Below are 20,043 nucleotides of genomic sequence, written 5' to 3' on the forward strand. Positions count from 1 at the left end.
TATATATATATAATATTTGGGATGAATCAAGTCTTTAAATAAGATGACTCCTGTCTCTCTTTTTTGCTCATACTCATTTTTGTGAGGTAAAGGTGCCTGTTTTCTTGCAGGTTAGTGAATCTAATTCCTCATTCTTTTGGAAGGAAACACCTCAGTCAACTTTTAATGGTGTGTGCGGAGAGGTAGGGCTCTCAGGGGCAGAAACTTGGCTCTGCTGTGATTTATTGTTTAATTGAGCCGACTCGTTAAAGTTACCTGTAATTGATGCCATAAAACCCCTGGCTGTCTCCCAGCTTCTGGGTTGTGTAACACTGCAGGTTAACATGCAACCCGACGTTCCTGTGGATATTTGACTGCACTAAACAGAACTGTATTTTCAGATCGTCTGCTTGTCTCAGTGTGAAGGAGCTGAAAGTGAAAAAAGGCAGTAATGGACTGGGGCAGTTTGTGCAGAGCTTTAGTTTGCTAGTACTTGAAAAAGAAAGGGAGACTGTGGATTGTGTGTGTGAGTGTGTATGTCTGGCAGTTTGGTATTTCCTGAAGGAGTTTCCTCCTACCGTCAGAGCGGAACCACCCTGGGCCCCTCAGCAGTCCAACCCACAGACTGACCCGGTACTGCTCCCAGAGAGAAAGAGAGAGACATGGCAACAGTATGGAGTCTCATTGGATGTGAAGGTGTACAAGTATAAAGAAGCATTGATAAAGTTGTTGCACACAGAGAACTAGGTTGTTATTAAGATTGGAAGACTTATTCTCGTCTCCCCAGTTCTGCCTCAGGCTATAGACACCTACGCATTCTGTTAGTCTAACGTTCCTTATCATCCGTATTTGGTCTGTCATAATGCGTGTGGCTTGATGAAGAAGTGTATCCTCAGCACCTTACAGCAATTTGTTGGCTGCAGTGTGTCCCAGAGATAGCAAGGAAGCACCAAGGAGGATCGCGGGCTGGGATTCCTGAGCTATTAGCCAGCATTACTCATCCAAAGGCCTGACAAGAGAAACATGGCAGATGAGGAGAAAAGGCTGGGGTGAGCGGGGAAGAGGGTATTGTTGAAAGAGTTACAGAGAGAAGAGTGAGTTTTGTCAGCCCTTGTCTTTGCCCCCTTGTCACAGCTGGGCTTGATTACCCAGGGTTGTCCGCTGAGCAGCTTCAGGCAACGTGGATACCGGATTGTAAGATGCACTGAGCTTTTTCAGGAGAGGAGGGAAAGATCAGATCGGACCTGTGTTACATTTTCCTAAGTGGTTTTATAAATTCAGTTTTGAGCATTAGGCTGGTGATGTGGACATAATGAGAGCATGCAAAAATAAAACTCAGTCTTCTGACTGTATTGTAGATCCAAACCATTACCTTCCTTTGGGAGTCAGTCAGTGATTCTTTGCCAAAGCTGCTGGTGTGAGTAATTTTTCATGGCGGTACTTCAAAGTCATCAAAGTCTGACACCAAAGGACACCTTGTGCGAGAGGCTCATGTCCATAAGCAGCATCTGACAAAATGGTGTTATAGTTTGTTGGTTGTTCCTAAAAGTGACATTTTGAATAAAGCATCTGCTTCACCTGGAATATTTGAATCTTTGACACTTATGTCATTGCGCCAATTTTGGGCACTATTCATAATATAATATCAATACTGAACATATTACATTTCAGTCTGTGATTGACTGGCGGCCCGTCTTCGGTGTCTCTGTTTGTCCTCTGGTTTTCTGAGGAGGACAGTCTCCCCAGAGACCTATTTCATGTGTGTGTCTTTCATAAACCTTTCACAAAGGGCCACTTTATGGTGATTGAAGTTGTGTTTACTAATGAATGCCAGACTGAATGTTCGCCCACCAGCTCATGAATATGCAATGATGTCAAACCGGCGCTAACACCTATGAGTTGTCTTTACTATTAGCCGCGACAGGAGGAGAAAACTGGAGCCCAGCTACGAGTCTGAGAATTACAGGAGAAGCAGGAAGGAAGGAAAGGAAGAAAGTGAATGAGAGATGTAGATGCAGCCTTGGCTCAGAGCGAAGCCGCTGAGATTTTTAATGTGTGTCTCTGAGAGTGTGTATGTCCCATAGAGGAGTATGTTTATAAATCACAGAGTCAGGCAGTGTGTGTCTTGCAGGGCCGGTGTTTCCTGCAGTGTAATCTGAGTCTCTGGTGGAATGTGTGAACCACATCCGACTCCACTCCACTCAAGCCCCCGACTCACTCAATATCCCACTGTAAACAACATGGCTTTGCCAGGGATTCTTGAACAGGACAGGTAGAGTCGCTATATCTCCCAAAAATAACAGAGTGCAGGAAATGCTTCAAAATAAGAGCATATTGGGCCCTGCAGTCAGCGAAAGTCACCCCTGAAAAGTGATATTAAACTTTTATTCACTGTGTTTTCAATGAACCTATGACTTCTTTATTGTGTGTGTGCATGTGTGTGTGTGAGTGAGAGAGAGAGGTTTAGACTAAGAGGTTAATTGTAGTGTGACCTCCCTAATGTCTTTCCCTGGCTGGTTATCTTGATTGGGTAATTAATTCTGGGGCCGCTCTCTTCAGGCGACCCAGTATTCACACACTCACAAGTCTCTCTTTCTCATACACACACTTCTTTTGAATCTCCTGAACTCCAGCACCACTACATTCCTTTAACCTTAAGGCTGTTCTATTGTTTTACTGTTACCTTTTCTCGTTATTTCCTCCTTCTCTCGTTCTTTCACTCCCTCTCATGTCTTTCTCTTTTTCATTCAGTCACTCTCAGACTGGCTCATCTGATATTTTATTCTCAATCCTTCCTCACAGCTTGAACCCTCAGAGAACTGACTGAAGTTAAAGTAGCTGCACAGTATCAACACAGCAAAATGTATTGTTGCAGTTTAGGCTTTACTGTTGTAGCTTCAAACAAGTAGTTCTGTCTGCTTCACATTTCATACTTGCTTAGGCCTCGGTCACACAGGCCTAGTGACCGGTTAGCAAGCCCCCGGTCTGGTCACTGGTGTGTTTTCCCCAGCCCATTGGCGAGAGATTGTGGGATGCTGCTGGTTCTCACTAGGTGAAATCAGTTGCAAAGAGGGTGCTGGACCAAAAACCTCACCGTGATTGTTTGGTTGCTAGCAGATTGGAGAGGTTATCCATAGTTTAAAGGAAGACACCAACTGAGCGGAACATTAAAAAGCTGTGATGCAACAGAGAAGCAGCCAGTGTTTTCAAAGTAAAGGTTTTTCCTTATTGCTAAAAACAACTTGTAGTAAAAGGTGCAATTTTTACCTTGAGAGTAAGTCTCCGTTTCTGGATTGCATTACACCTGTGATTCTCAAAGTGTGAGCCGAGACCACCTGCTGGAGGTACTGCGGGTAGAGACCACAAATTCAATTAGAAATCACTCAAAGTGTGTACAGCTACACTTTTATATGACAATTAAATTAAAACTGATAACAAGAGGTGGTTACTTTGAAATACTTCTCATTACTGTGATCCAGGTTTGCTGCTCTTGTATTGAAGTTTGTGTCCCAGTGGCTCACACATTGGCCATAACACTTTGCATATGACTGTGTAGCAGTTTATAGCCTGTGTTGTTTATGTTTTTGAGTAAATTTTAAAGGATAAACATCACTTTCTCTTGTTTTTCGATTACAGTGAAGATTTCAGACTGTAAATGTTTTTAGTTACTTTGAGGAAGCTTGCACTTCCTCCCCTCTTTCTGAGTCCAGTTTTGGAGTATGCTCAGTCTTCAGGGCTGAGCGACCACTTCCTCTAAGTGGCAGACAGCTCACTGTTTTCTTCCCCACCTTATCACTCTATCACCAGCTAACAGACACAGAAAGAGAGAGTTAGAGGACGAGAGAGCAAGCAAAGGGAGCTCCTTTTTGGTCTCTCTCTTTCTCTCTCCTGTGCACTCTTTCAGGTTTGGCTCTCCCTGTTTGGGCACGATGAGAAGAGCAGATTATTGGAGCTGATAAGATGAGGAATGCTGCTTAGAGAGGAAACGCCATTCTGGATGAGATGTAGCCTATAGAAGCCTGTTCCCCTGTCCACGACATGTCATCCAACACCACCACTGGCCTTTTCCTATCCTTCGTCTTATAGAGGAAGGATAGACATAAGGGAAGTGAGCCGGGATTGAAATCCATTGACCCAAAGCAGATGAGCATGTCCATTCAAGCCGCCCTTTTCCTCCTGCTTGCCCTCTTTCTGCCTCTGTCTGCTCCTGTTGTTTTGACTTCATTTCTCTTGAATAATAATAAATTCAGAAGTGCGTACCAGTGGCCTAAAAAATATCAGTAAACTGTTGTCATTAGAACAAGTTTGTACCGAGAAAATGTCACTGGAAAATGTGTTAATGGAGCAGTATGTGGAGTATCTGCAGGGGTGTCGAACTCCAGGCCTCGAGGGCCGGTGTCCTGCAGATTTTAGATATCAACACACCTGAATCAAATGATTAGTTCATTACCAGCCTCGGGAGAACTTTAAAACATGTTGAGGAGGTCATTTAGCGATTCAGCTGTGTTGGATCAAGGACACATCTAAAACCTGCAGGACACCGGCCCTCGAGGCCTGGAGTTCGACACCTGTGATCTAGAGAGATACTTTTGTCAAATGTTATTTAGTTTTCTACTGTAAAATCTTTAAAAATTAATCTCAAAGGGAGTGGAAGGTGGAAATCTTGTGGTTTGTTCAGATGCAACTTTGTAGGCCTAAGCTGTGCTGCCATGAGAGAAGAGTTTTCTCTTGGAAACCCTTCCAAACTGCTCATCTTGGTCAGTCTTTTTTCTAATTGTACTGTTATGAACTCTAGCATTTAACATTCCTACTGAGTCCTGTAGGGTCTGAGATGTACAGCTTGGTTTATTTGCACTTTATCTGAGCGTTCCACGCACTGACTTTGGTGGGACATTTATTCCTGGGAAGACTGACAGGTGTATTTAACATTTTCTGCTTGTGAATCATTTCTCACTGTAGAATAATAGACTTTAAATTGTTTGGAAATGGCATTATTACACATTCACAGCAACAATTGTTTTGCTAAAATGATTGATGCCTTTCCTTGGCATTGCACTAAGACATACTTGGATACTCTAGACCAGCAACCTGCCAAAACGTCTGCTTAAATCAAAGTGTTCACACTTACTGCTCATCAATTAATCAGGTAATTTTGATTAACGCATTTATTATATCATATATTTATATGATATGATAAATATTATATATTTATAAAATATATTTGATTTGATCATTTTTATTTAACATTTGAGTTGCCCACTTAATCCTATGGAATTAGTAACTGCATACTTTGTAAGACCTTTTTTTTCACATGACTGTAACATATTATCTATACTGAACTTATGAAATTAAAATTGAAGTTACGTTTTTCTAGAAGCAGGATTAAATACTTCAGCTGTCTTGCCAGTGTTCTCTACTGCACCCCAGTAAAACATGTACCTGCTGCATTTTGCAGAATCTGAGTTGTGAGTTGTGGCCACTTGTTGAAGTTTTAAAACCTTGTAGATTCCTTATTGTGGTGCTTATCCTACATTTTAAAAAATTTGTTCAATAACCGATATTCCAATGTGGAAATTTTCCTTCCTCCCAGTGTTTAATGTTCATATAATACAAACAATACTAGAAGAGTCTAAAAGAAAAACTATTTGTTTATTAGTTTCTCAGGATTTTCTTAGCACCACCTAAAACAGTGAAATGGCAGTTTGTGATCAAAAATAAAAAGTATATAATATGTTAATGTCTTTGATCATATTTTATTACAATCTTTGATTGAAATTGTCCACTTGCACACATGCATGATACAAAGAAAAGCCCAGTTTTCCTCTTGAACCAGAGCAAACCTGACTACATCCAGAAAATGAGCAATGGCTAGTGAGAGTCACGGAGGAGAGACAAGGTTGTCTGTTAGCAGGTTCAGAGAGCGGCTGAGGTGAAAAACGGAGAAGGGGAGAAGGAAAGAGCAAGAGACTAATAAATAGTGTGCTGGGAGTTGAAAACTGCAGACAGAAGTTTTTATGTGCGACTGCCTCGCTTAACCCCAACGCCACTGAAAGTTCAGCCAGGGCCTGAATTAGATCACATCAAGGGATCATCTCACTCTGTGTGCACGTGTATGCTAAAGTGTGTGTGTGTATACCACATCCTTCAGCCAAAACTCACCTGTTGATCTTCATCCAACATAGCTGACATCTATGTCACCCGTACAAAAACAGCTCCCAAAATGAGAGCAGACATGTAACCTATACACGCTTGATGTGTGTGTTTGTATACTGTGAGGCCGAACTAAAAGTAGATTGTTTGTGTGATAGAGGCCAAGGCAGGAGAGAAGTTAGACGTTTTTGGTTTTGGCTCGTCAAACCATAATTTAATTTTGTTACCACTGGGCATATAATAACAGATCTGGACATCAGTAATAACAAAATTGTACTCACGCTAAAAGCTAAGATCTAGAACAAAGTCAAACAGGGCAAGAAATACAAGTTAGACTGTCAGACAGGTTTCAAACCCACATGTTTGCCAACATCAGTTGTTCCCAGCGTTGAACAGTGAAACGATCACTCAAAAACTGGCTGACTTGAGGGATTACGCCATCGTTTCAGGTGTTCTGACTTTCAGCTTTACCTCAAAATATGTTGGGTTACATAATCTGCCTAAACTTTTGGTTGGTTGAAAATCTGCCTGAATGTCTGACTTGTGGTTTGTTTTGTAGAAATTAGTAGAAATGCCATGCTCTCAGCAATTATTTTGCTATGCACAGTGTTAAGCAATTGCAAAAGCCTTCCAAAATAAGACCAAGGTTATAATTTGGTGTGTGTTTTGGGGGAAAAAAAGACAACAGCAACACTTATGTGAAGTTGTGCAAGAAAACAAGTAAACCACCGTGCCCATGACTCCCACATTTAATCAGTTGAGGCTGTGATGTTATAATCATAGATAAGAATGCTGATTGTGCAGCTAGAAGACAATGCCTGCACAGTCCACCAATGTAGACAAAATCCAGTAAGCCAAACACAAATCTTTTTCTATGTATTGTTCCAATACTAATTTTATATTGCATGTAGTTTTATGTTTTAGAATATAATAATTGGGGTTGTTACTCAAAAAAGTAGAGTTACACATTACACTTCTTAAAAGTTATACAGTAAGTTACTTAGTTACATGCCAAAGAATCTAATTTGTTACATTATCTCTCCATTAAATAACCGTGCATTGCCACATACTTACCAGTTAACAATATAAAACGCTGGCTACAGTTCCCCACATGAACTGAAACCCCTAATGAGCACACACACAAGAGCTTTCTTTTAGTGTTATGTATGAAAACAAAGCCGACTACAAAAAGCAAAGATGACAACCAGCCCACAGAGATTTGAATTCGATTGCCACAGTGATTCTGCTGTAGAAACATGTACATGTAGTAGAACTCGAGGCTAAAATGCTGCAAGCCTGATTGTTCATCAGGTTGTTACCTGCTGAAACTCAGGCTCTGGCTGCTGGGATGTGGTCTGCATTTACTCAGCTTTATCATCAGCCTGCGTTCTTGGCTAGCTTTGTATTAGTATTCTGTCTGTGTAGGGGCTTCTAAAGACCCATAATTGTTTCTTGTCCTGTTGTGCAATAAAAAAGTATAAAAAGCAATGTCCATGTCTCTGCTGCAGGCTGCTCCACCAGTTTCCTCCTCCTGCACACCATCTGAAATCAGCTCATTGTGTTACAAGTGCGCAGGAAGAAAAAAGCATTTAGTCATTTGCAACACGTAGCAGTTGGCTCAGTCCATTCTGCTTCCTAAGTGAAAGGGCCTTTAGCCGTTTTCTTACTGTAGCAGATACGGCATGTCTCATTAGTGCCATACAGTTTATGGAGAGAGCTTGTTATTTAATTTCATTATTTAAAACTCCAAATATTTTCATTTCAGCCTTCAGAACATCAGTAATAATCACGCTGAACCTTCAAAAACCAGTGGGGGACATGTAGGGGTGGGTACCAAATTCAGCATTGATACAGTTTTACACCAAATCACTGGGTGTCACTTTTGATATCAGTTCATATCTGGGGTTAGCTGTTCCCACCGTTTTGGCACACACTGTTAGTGTGTGCCAAAAGTTACACATAATTGTTGGTGTGCAAAATGCAAACCACATCTAATCAGAGAAAAAATCTGGTCAAAACAGAGAGATTTGGTTTTGTGTTGTGTGTAAAGTGTTTCAAAGAAGTAAAATGTTTCAGTGGAGAAGTACAGACTCAAGAAAAAAATGTTAATTTATTATTTCTTTTTGAGCAAAGTCCAGAAAAACAGTTGTTATTCACTTCTGGTACCAAATACAGGTGCCTGTACTGATACCAGTGTGTTTTAAAGTACAGTATGAAAGGTAGCCAGCTGTAGTAACAACACAGTGCTTATGTCCATCTTTTATATATAGTCTTCAATTTTAATGTATAGGCTTGAGGTCTTAATGTTAATCTGCCTGTTACCAATGTCCTCTATACACATCAAAGCTGTATCTAATGTTAGCAGTGTAGCTGTTACTTTAATCCATTTCAATTGTTGCCATATTAATCATATAAATTGGACCCAGACTTTCCTTCAGCATGGAGAATATAGAAGCTACTTAACAGTCATCATCTGTACCAAAACACTGAGGCTGGGTGTCAAAGCCTAGACAAACCCCTCGATGCTTAACTGAGATTACACAACAATTAAGATAAGAGAGGATGAGATTTTCCTCTCCCCTCAGTCTCTCACCCTCTCTCACTCAATCTCGCTCTCTCCCTCCTTTTTTAAGTATGATTGTAAAGAATGTTGTTTAAAGAAGGGAAATTAAGTTTGCCTTTGATGTCTTCTGAAATATGAAACAGCCACACGCTTATAGAAATGTTAAACACTCACCACACACACGCTCACGCTCACACACCAGCTGATTTCACTGGAAGCCGCTGCTTCGCCCAAACTTTATTATACAAATGCCCAAACAGACTAAACACTTACTTACTTTTCACTGGGAATTACTTAACTGCACAGTTTCAGTTTGACCTCTGTGGAAGTGAGCAGTCACCTGAGCCACCCCCTCACCCCCGCCTCCCGTAGTCTTTTCCCTCCCTCTACCTCTCACTCTCTCCCTCTGCTGCTTTCTGCTGACTCCTGGAATTATGATCTGTTTCCCGTCCACAGGAATAATAGAATACAGGAGGAAGAGGGGGGTCGTCAGCAGCTCTGTGGAACAGTAGTGAGGAGTCCAGCTACACTGTGGTTACATTCTGTTTGTATGTGTGTGTGTGTCTGCAAATGCGTTTATATCCAGATGTGCTAATGTGCGATGTTTTCCTCTTCATTTCCATAAACTTCACACATTAAAAGATTATCCTCGGACACGGACACACACATAGAAACAGAACTTAAACTCCATTAATGCTCATAAATCTTAACCCTCCTCCCATTATCTTGACAGTAAACGCCTCATGTATACAACCACACGGCAGGCAGTGGGTCTCCACTCTTTACCAGAGCCTTCAGGCACTTAACACTATCGGCAGTCAGATCCAGCCACTCCAGTGTGTTTGGAGTGTGTGTGGAGTGTGTCCTCAGCCGCATAAATATTTATCACACGGCTACCCCAGGAATTTTAATGAGCACTGATGGAGAGCAATCAACACAGTAGAGCCAGTAGAGAGAGAGAGAGAGAGAGAGAGGCGAGAAGATGACATGAAGTGAGAGTTTGTGATAATTTAGCTTTTAAATATTAACATGACTTTCACTGTTTTCCCGAGAAGAGTCACACACTCCTGCTTTCCTACTGATTTAGTCTTTTAAGAGTTTTTGTGTGTGGCTTTCTGCACTAAATATGTCATTACTGTGTGTGTGTGTGTGTGTGTGTGTGTGTGTGTGTGTGTGTGTGTGTGTGTGTGTGTGCAGTGTAGTATTGTACATACTCATCAAGGTGACAGGGCCACCCCTTAGAGGTCACTTAACACATTGTGTGCAGGCCAAGCTGCATGGGGAGTGAGGGAAGGAAACCTGAGCTGTAACTCACACAGCTCGCTCTCTCTCCCCCGTAGACTCAAGCGCATACATTGAATGAGACACGCTGGACCTGGCCTTTGACATCTGGCTGGGAGCGGCTAATAACTGTCTTGGATTCCTAAAGACGCAGCAGCTCGGAGTTCATTGAAATTTACTGCAGTGATGCTTTATTGACTTGAGGAAACAATAAATATGAAATCATTGATTTGTGTTGCCACAGAGTGGCACAAATGAAACCCACAGGTCTTCGTTTCTTCTGCTCAAGATTCCAGGATTTCATAAGATGCCAGATAAATTACACTAAATAGAAAGTATGTCAGTTTGAAGGAGTAGTGCAGACAGAGGTAACCTACATTTTTTTATGACTCTGGTTTCCATATTTTGTTCCAGTGTAAACAACATATTGTGTCGAAAAGAGCTAAAATAAGCGGGTGCAGTCGTGCAGACAATATTTCTTCTTCAAATGTTAAATAACTGAAAGTAGAATATATGAGGATTTTTAGATTTTACGTGGTTTTAAAACGTTTAACCTCCTACCATATAATGGTAAATTCCTCGTAATACTATTTTTAGTTTATTTAAAGCAATAAAGTAATAACTTAAAATATTCTGTATAATCTAACCTGTTGGCCTGAATTTCTGTTACTTTATTACATTCTCTTTTCAGTTCAGTCACAGTTATATCTGCTAATGTAAGATCTGTGTATGTTTAACTTCTCTTACTAATCACTTTGAAACCCACCTTAGCGATCCTGAGCCTCAGCCCCAGGCTGAGAAGCACAATCTACTGTGCTTGAACAGATACTTCATGTCAGAGTCAAATTTTTGTGTCACTAGAATTAAGTATTAAGTTATTACCAAGTTATTACAAGATTATGATGTACTGTGAATTTAATTAGAAAAAGAAATGGTGAATGTGAAGCACTTAAAGAGCACCTTTTTAACATTCACCTGTTAATGCACACACACAACCCAGTGACAATAGAGCAGGCCAATCATCAATAACATCTTAGAACTCAGTAAGATGCTCAAAGATGCCCTGGCGTGTGGAAGGGCCATGGATGAAACTCTCAGCCATGTGATTTGTGGACAGCTCGCTCTCACACCTGAGCCATTAAAACAGAGACTACTGCTGTTGTACAAATTACTGCATCAGTCTCCGATTTCATCCCTCCCTCCTTCTCCCTTCCCTTTACTTGAAACTGAGGGTCTTTTTGTGCTTTAAAGGAAGTGATAAGTTGAGGCGATGCTGGCGTTAGAAATTGACCAGTGACAGATTTGTGACTGTAGGTCCAGGCAGCACTGAAACGATGAAACTCACTTTTTTTGCTACAAGTATGTCCCCACCTGCACAGACACACAAACACAGATAGCGACTCCCACACCTGTGCACATTGTGTATGCATTAACTTTCATGTTTCTGCAGGCAGGCTAGGTATCAGTCTGCTCCTTCCTCATTGTCCCGCCTTCATGTCCTTGTCATTGTCCGCGCAGTAATTCATTCCGGGTTTAAAAGCCCTGGATCAGGGATGACTTCTTCCATCAAAATCCCACCGAGGTCAAAGATCAGAACATCTGGGTCTGGTTGGAACATCTGGGTCTGCTGGGGACATGGAGACCATGGGCTCCAGACTCTCACAGCGTTCTCGGCCCCTTTATCTAATTTCCTTTGAAGTATTTGCAGCCTCATGTCCACTACTGTACAAATACCAGAGACACTACTGGACTTCCAAAACCACATCATAGTCTCCCAGCATGCAATCCTCAGGGCAAGAGAGAGGAAAGAGAATCAGTTTCTTGAAAATGTTTGATCTGGGTAGGTTTGCAGTCGGAAGAAAAATAAATGCAGCTTAGGGACATTTAGCATTTTTTAATCTATCCTGACAATTGTACTTAGAGTGTGTGTGTGTGTGTGTGTGTGTGTGTGTGTGTGTGTGTGTGTGTGTGTGTGTGTGTGTGTGTGTGTGTGTGTGTTCACACATCGCTGCCTGTTAGTGTGTATGTGCCCTTATGTGGGGGTCAGCCCGTGTGCTGTGTGATTTATTGAAAGGCCTTGTAGTGATACCAGATTCCTTTGCGTTAAATGCCTGCTCTGAGGGCCTCTTACTGGCTGTGTGCTTTATGGACCATGATCACACCCTATTTGTCTCTCACTTTTACATTTCTAAGGATTAATTTTATGGCTTCTCATCTTTATTAGACTGGATAGTGTAAGAAAAAGGGCAAAAGAGCAGAATGAGTAAGGGAAGGTCAGACCGCATACTTGAGGACATGTCAGGCTTTTTGTATTACGAGTGATTGTTTGACTGTATAGGTTACAGTTATATTTTGAGTCTTTTCAATAGTCATACTGCTTTTGTTTTATCTGATGTTTCGGTCTAGTCCAAAAGTACTTTTTTAATGAACAGTAAACTGTAGGAAGATGTTGTGGCTTTTTAGATTGTCCAGTTAAGTTCCATTTATTTCCAGTCATTACCAGTACAGCTGATCAAATAAACTGAGCTGATCAGGAAAGAAGAGGAAAGGACCACCTAGTGCTAAAATCATCAACTTATATGCATTACCAAAGCATACTCCAGGCATGTGATGAAGATCCTTTTACATCCCAGTCTCATAACTATTGCTTGGGAGCTAAGATTAGATAAAAACTGGGGATGTTGTGGTTTTATTTCAATCTGCAATTTGAGTCTGTGCTTTTTCTCTTTCAAAGTTTGGATCAATCTGGGATCGGTTCGGCCACTACAATCACTCCATTTGTTCCTGAGGAAAGTTTCTGGCTGGTGTTTTCCACATACCAATTACTTGTGGCGGTGTTCATCGCATAATCAGGACAGAAAATCGTCTCAGAATCAAAGATGCGTTTTTTAATACTTAGTTAAGGTTTTTAATTCAGAAACTTATAGAAATGACTTTACAGCCATGAGCTGATGATCAGAATTGACCGAAATGATGTTGCCTTATTTGTGCAACGCATTGTAAATAATAGATGTGACCCTCTTTTTACTCGTCTGACAAAATGAACTCTTTGATGCCACTCAGAGACCTCAGTGCCCCTTCATAGGCTTTAACTTAGTCTCGGTTGATGAGCAGGTGTAGATCATATTGTCATTCAACTTGTGAGAGCCACATTTTGTCACAGCTAAAAAAAAAAAATTATTTATTTATTTATTTTTTTAGATTTGTGCTGCTTAATTGTGTTATTATGACTGCTACATATTTGCAGACACGGACAGAACGCTGAGTTAAACAGGACGTACCAAGCTGTTGGGTTTGGTTCCAAATCGGATCCATATGAAGATTGTATTGTGCCCCCATCTGTTAGTAGTTCATGTTGAATTATTCGCTACATGCTCTGTTTGGGTGAATTCACTTGGCCACAGAACGCTCTTGTTAGCAGTTTGGACTCAGCTTTTATTTCACTGAGTGGTACTCTGCAGTATGAGCTCTGATGGTGAGGTTGTCTGTCACCTGTAGAAATCCTGGTTGACAAAGACCAGACGCTGGATTAACTTCCTGGATGCTGAACCGTGTGGTTACGTGCTAAGAAGGCAGACTTAGCAGACAAGAGTCTGATTTCAGCAGATGTTTTCCTGCCAAACTCAGATGGAGATTTCAGGCCTAACAGTAGTGGTGACAAAATGCTGATTTAAATACAAGGAATGGCTCTGAAAAAATTCTCTCTCAAGAAAATTCACAAAATGCTATTTATGTAAAAAACAAAATACTGAGCAGTCTCTAAACTGAATAGTCTCTCCTTCCTTGTAGCCTGGTTGTACTCGATGATGTGTTTTTTGCCTCAAGTGGTCAAAAAAGTGCGTCCACCTTTAGCAAGAATCGTTCTCCGAGGTTGTTAGAGTAGTTTTACTTTATTAAATCCTCATTGGAGGCTGTGGTCATTGTGGCTGTCACTGCTGTAGCAGTGATATCACAATATAACACTTTAATATCTCCAAAAAAAGAATAATTTCACCAGTATTATCGTGGATAGCGCACACCCCTCATTTAAATCCCAATCTGCTCAGTGCTTTAGAGCTTTCACTGTCTTAGTAAAGTTACTATTCAACAGAAAATATACAGGCGGAGTACGAATACTTGCTCTAAAGATACATTCATCTTTTTAGATGTGTAGCTGGTTAACACATCAACTTGAATCCAACCATTTTTGACATCACACAAACTTGGAACATGTTTTAATAGGTCCTTTCCATTAGCAGTAAGTAAGGATTTATGTTGTCTGTTTTGGCACATATTCTGCAAGAATTTCTTCTTTAATATTTAGATAAATTATTTAAACTCACAACCTTACGGTTACTTTGCTTCCAGTCATATAAAACCACAAAACGATGTGATCTCTTGATGCGTAATACATATTAAGCACCACCACCGTGGACTGTAAATAGGGTATGAGAGAGATGTCCGTCATGCGTGTTACCCTTTGAAAGGAAAACAAAGTCAAAGAAGTAAAAAGTGTGCCATGTGTGGTCAAGGTTCACTTATAAAATTGCCTCTCCTGACCATTAACAGCACTGTCAGGCCATCTATCAGTCACACCGAATGGCAGTAAAGGAGCTTGTATTAAGCTCCTTATGCAAAATGCTGCAGCTGGAAGTTTGGAGTCTCGCTGCTCTGCATTTCCATCACCCTCCTCAGTTTCCCTCACAGTTAATTGTGTGGTTCTAAAACTTGGTTTGCAAAGACGTATATAACCTGTGTTGTTGCTACATTACTGTTTCTACAGTGTTTGTAAGAGTGCTGTGATTTACCAGATAAGAAGAAGCTCAGGTTAAAGTACAAATCTCCAGATGTGACATTATGTTAAGAAAACGCCGTCTGTTTTGGACTTTGGGGTAAATTTGCTGGTCAAAGCTGTACCTGTAAGGCAGTCGCAGGCTTTGGGAGCTCGCCTCTAAACTCCAGGTGCGTGGATGAATTTGTCACTTGTCTCGTTTAACAGAACGCAGACACGGTGACTCTTTAAAGATGCAGTCTGCGCTCCAGGTTCAGTCCAGTTCAGGTAAGGGTCTTGCCATTGGCAGCAGGTGTTGCAGCTTCATATTTATTTCACTTCATTTGAGCTAGGTATGCATGCAGACAGAATCTAAACAAAAGGCAACTTTGGGATTTTTTTCCCTGCAGGTCAAACTTCCTGCATTTGTTTACTTTCCCTTTTCAAGCATCTGTCTCCGAAACACTCACATCAGATTAGACTTAACTATCCTGCTGTTTAGCAAACCATCACTAACAAAGGTAGAAACCATGTGACTCCCTGATGTATAGAAATTATAAAGGAGGTGCAGTTGCTACTTGTTAATGTCAGCTTACCGCTTTTCTCTAAACCAGTTCGTGACTAGACCAGTTGATGTTTCTTTTATGCCAGCTATGAAATGTTCTCCATTACAAACCCTAATCAATATAATTATGAAGCAAGTGGATTATTTAATATAATTGTGGAGTAAGTCGCCCTATAATAATTACATTCAGCCTCATGATAAATTATGTCTCATTGCTGCAGGTAATTAGTCTGAAAATGTTTCCAGTTATGGCTTTGAGTGCCAAAATCGTTTGTGAGTAATGTACAGAGCTGCTCACATGAGAAAGAGCTGTTTGTCCTGCTGTTACAGACGGAGGAGAAAATGGGCTGAAGCTTTCATCTGCTCGGCTGTATATAGACCATGCAGAGTTAAAAATAAAAAGACCGCTCACCCAGAATTGAACCAAGTTTTCAACTCGGGCCGAATAATATCAAACTGAACGCTGTCAGAAACCTGAATCGGCCTGTGCTTGTTCCCTCCGTGTGTGTTCAGTGTTCTTGCCTTTGTGTGTAATCAGAAGAGTGTGATTAAGCGCTGTGGAGCCTCTCTGAGATGTGGGTCCCCGCTCTCTAAAAGGCTCAAGTATGCCAGCGCTGCCGTGTGCGTTCCTCTGTAATAAGATCACCCAGAAAAGACGTTTTCAAGAGGTTCAGTGTCAGATGGTAACACTGCTCTGCTCGGTGCACTTTACCCTGAGCTGCTGTTCATAGGTGGGGTTTGGCGTCCCGCTTCCAGCTAACAGTGTGTGCTATAAAGCGATATTCATTTCAACTTTGCAACAACAGTTTGAAAAAGAGCCTACTGTGTTTAAACGACAAAGCCAGGCCCGTAAAAGAAACGGTTTGGACCGACTACACCCCGCTTCCAACGTTTGCGTGAGAAGCGGGTACACCGGCTGTGAGTCAGGCCTCGTCGTTCAGCCTGAGTGTTGGACCTCACTGATGCTCATGTGGCTGAATGAAAGCAAATCCCCTGCACGTTCCAAAATCTTGTGGAAAGACTGAAACTAGAAGAGCGGCATCTGCACGCAGCAGCAAAGTCAGTTAAGTCTTAAAATGGTAGTTCTGGTTGACACAGTGACACTTAAGGTTGTTTAAGCTGGCAACACTAAGAGCGTATCGACCATGAAATACCCTTTTGAGCTGAAAGTTTAGCGAGTATTTACCGTTCCTTTGGTTATTTGTCTCGTGTTGTATTTTTTAAGTCAAACTTGTTTTTCTTCATGGATTGCATTATCCTTACACTAACACTTACTGTATACGTATCCTCTTTCAAATTCCAGAGACCAGCTCCTTAGCTCTTCCTCTCATTCAGGTTACGTCACTACATGTGATGTTCACACATGCAGGATCTTGTCCGCTGAATTCCATCCAGTATGCGCATGCATCATTTTCTGTATACCTCTCTGTGCACATGGATGCCGTTTATTACCTATCAATGTATGTGCATATGTATGTGCAGCTAACAGCAGAGATCAGCAGAAACACGATTAGCCTGAAAACATATTTGCCAGGTTAGTTAAAAACAAATAATAACACCCTTTAGCAGCCACACTATGCATGCATGTAACCCATTGAAGCAATGACAGATTGCACCACTGATAGTACAGACTGCTGCCACAGTGAGTTTCAGAGGCTATTTTGTTTGGTTGTCCTCAGACTTTTGGTCTTGGAGCATGAGGAGGCCCGTGTAGTGCAGAGAGAAAAGAAAAGAGAGAAGCACAGGGGAAACCCAGCACAGCACTTTGAGCACTTCTTGAGAAACCACCACTGCAGCAATAACTGTGTTTAACACGAGCCGTCCTGTATAAAAGTATTAAAATCACAGAATCAGCCTTTCTTCGTCTGTGTGTTCGACACAGTTGTCCATGAGTGAGAATCTTTGTAAATATAAGAAATAGAATAGTGGGAATAGAAGTCAGAGAAAGGACTGAAGCTTAAAAAAGACGCACAAAGAAGAGGCTTCTCTCTCTTTCTTTTTTTTATTTGGACTCGCTTTGGTGGTCTGAAGCAGGGTCTCACTGGATCTTGAACCCGGTGCAAAACCCAGCGGGGGGGAGAATGAGTGAGGGGTTGAGGGGGGAGAGGGTGAGTGGGGGGGTCCTGAGCTAGGGGTTACACCACTAGAGTCCCACAATTCATCATGCTCTGGCACCAACGGGGGCTGTCTGGACAGATCGGAGGTGGGGAGCCGAGAGGGGGGGATTGATGGCCAGGGAGACTCTGTGACCTCCTTTTTTCCCCCAAGAGAGGAGATAATGTGTGCATGTATGTGGGAGAGAGAAAGTTATCATCACCCTCCATCCCTTGCATCCTGTTGAAGACATCAAGTTTGGATATTGAGTTTGATCCAGCACGTCTTCATATCGGAGTGACACATCAGCTGGGCTGAGGGGTCTCCTCCTCACAGGCGTCAGATCAGTCATGACAGATCCTTTGTTTTTCTTTCTCCCCCTCTCTCCTTTCCCTTCTTTCTCCTTTTCTCTGGCTCCTCTCTGTCTTTTTACTAGGACTACCTACAAGGTGACAGCACCAAAGCCTCTCAGAAGTTGGGTTGGAAGCCAAAGGTGACTTTTGAGGTAGGTTGGTTTGAGAGCACAGCCGGTTGGTCCTGCTGGATAGCATTAGCACACATATAATAAATGTAATGGGAGTAGTTTTCCACGCGTGTAGACAATGGCATGACGTGATGAAATCAAAGGTGACTGGAAAAAAAAACACCAAATCAAAACATTTCAATGACAAATGAAAGAATGGTTTTGAAAGCCTGTAACGATTTCTAGAAACGCAGCCTTCTTTCAGCGAACTGTTAAAAGAAAATACACAAAGGTTCACTGCATCAAATCCACACGAAGCAACAGAAAACCAACCAGCACGTGAGTTTTGAGTCTTTTAGCTTTTAGATTAGAATTTTATTACAGTTGTATATTTTATCTACTTTACATTTTATGCCGCATCAGATTATTATAAAGCTCTTTGGTACCAAAGCTCTTTGTTTATTCCTCTCTGTGAATAGTGCTATAAAAATAAATACTTGCTTTATAACATTTTGTATGTTGTTTAGAAATCAGCCTTTTAATAAAATATTATTAAGCAAAGACTACTATAAATTAAGCAAATATTTCTCATTATATTTTTTGTAATTATATACTGAGAAAAGCACTTCTAAAATATATATATTCAATTCAATTCAATCTTTATTGGCAGACTTCATGTCCATAAAAACAAGACAAGAAACAAGAAACACACACACACAACTACCCCCCCCCCCCACAACACAAGGTATAAACCATTAAATATACATATGTATATAAATAAGTATATAAAGCATAATTATATTTCAATATATATTGAAATATAATGAAATGTACTTCAAATAAATATTATACATATTTTAGAAAATGTAATTTTTTGAAGTGCTTAGACGCTTTGATTAAATGGTTTCTAAGGCTAAATAATATATTAATAATGCAGCCAGTGTTGGTTAAACCTTATTTATTTTGGAGAAAGAAAAAAAAAAAGAAAACTACGGTTCAAGGTTTCATATTTTCTCAACTTTACCTGCTCGGGAAGTTTGGCTGAACTATAAAAATATAAATTCTGAATCTTCTGATAAACAAAAACAATCTTATCTCCTATCTGTCGCTGCAGACACTCCAAAGCTCTGAGCTCTTGTCAGTACAATATGACCCAACGACACAAGCACGTTATGGATCATTGTCAGGTCCTAATGCTGATAAACTCGATGTATTTATTATGTTTATCCAGCTGCAGTATAACTGTGTGTGGAAGGGAGGTCTTCACGTAGGCCGAGTTTGAACCGCGGGTGTAAACGAGCCTTACTTCATGTATTTTAGGTTTGTGTCTTTACCTTTTAGAGATATCAACCTTTCCAAATATATAAATCTGATCCTGTCCCCTTGCAGGATCTGGTGAAGGAGATGGTCGATGCAGACATCGATCTCATGAAGAAAAATCCAAATGCCTGAGGCCAAGTCAGTCGGGCATGTTTTAGCACTCCTGGGTTCTTCCACTGAGACCCATAGTGGAAGACCCACCTTTCCTTTTTACCTGTATGACTCTTCCAAATCAATTGATTGTCTTGTTGCGGGTGTTCGAATGAATAATGGTTGTTGTTGTATCTGTTGTCTGTTTCTCATATTTAGATTGATTAAATGCCTTTTACATTTTAACACTGATTATGTTTTATTGTTATTACTGAGGGGTTTTATTGTATTTTTCCCCATTGTTTTGGGACTGTCAACGCTGAAATCTTTTCTCCTGAAGTGTGACGTGGAAAAAGTTAAATGAATGAATAGAAATGACTGGATATTTTTATCTTTTATTAATATGAGGAGGGGATCCATTTGGTACAATAAAAAAAGTCTTTTAACATCGTGTCTGTTTGTTTTCTCATGAAACACAATAAATTGTATAGAAGGCCTAATTTGTTTTTCTTTTTTTAAATCTAAGGAAATGTGGGAAATAAAAGCTGCAGATCCAGGTTTGAACCGCAGGTTGCGTGCGCGGAGTGTGCATGTGCACGCGCATGGGATCCCCAGTTTGTGCAGAGGTCTGGCTCTTCTCCTGTCGTTTCTTTCCTCGGTGTTTGCTCCTAATTCCAAGTTTTTCTTTAGAATGTACCAGAACACTGCGCTCCTTTATTCTGAGGGAAATGCGTTTTTCTCCTGCTCTCAAACATCTACCTGGAAACATCTACATCTGGGTCGTGAGC

General features: G+C 40.9%; 1 protein-coding gene across 1 annotated transcript in view; it reads left to right on the forward strand.

The window, feature by feature from the left end:
* Positions 1-19,750, forward strand: part of gmds (GDP-mannose 4,6-dehydratase) — a 192,256-nt gene extending 172,506 nt beyond the window's left edge. Inside the window, exons 10-11 of the mRNA XM_005745075.2 lie at positions 17,819-17,887; positions 19,235-19,750. Of these exons, the coding sequence (XP_005745132.1) occupies positions 17,819-17,887; positions 19,235-19,297 (132 nt within the window). The 3' untranslated portion in view covers positions 19,298-19,750. The remainder of the gene's footprint in view (positions 1-17,818; positions 17,888-19,234) is intronic.
* Positions 19,751-20,043: the final 293 nt, after the last annotated feature.

This window comes from Pundamilia nyererei, unplaced genomic scaffold, assembly GCF_000239375.1.
Source record: "Pundamilia nyererei isolate P.nyererei 1_Seehausen unplaced genomic scaffold, PunNye1.0 scaffold00153, whole genome shotgun sequence".
Classification (NCBI taxonomy): Eukaryota; Metazoa; Chordata; class Actinopteri; order Cichliformes; family Cichlidae; genus Pundamilia; species Pundamilia nyererei.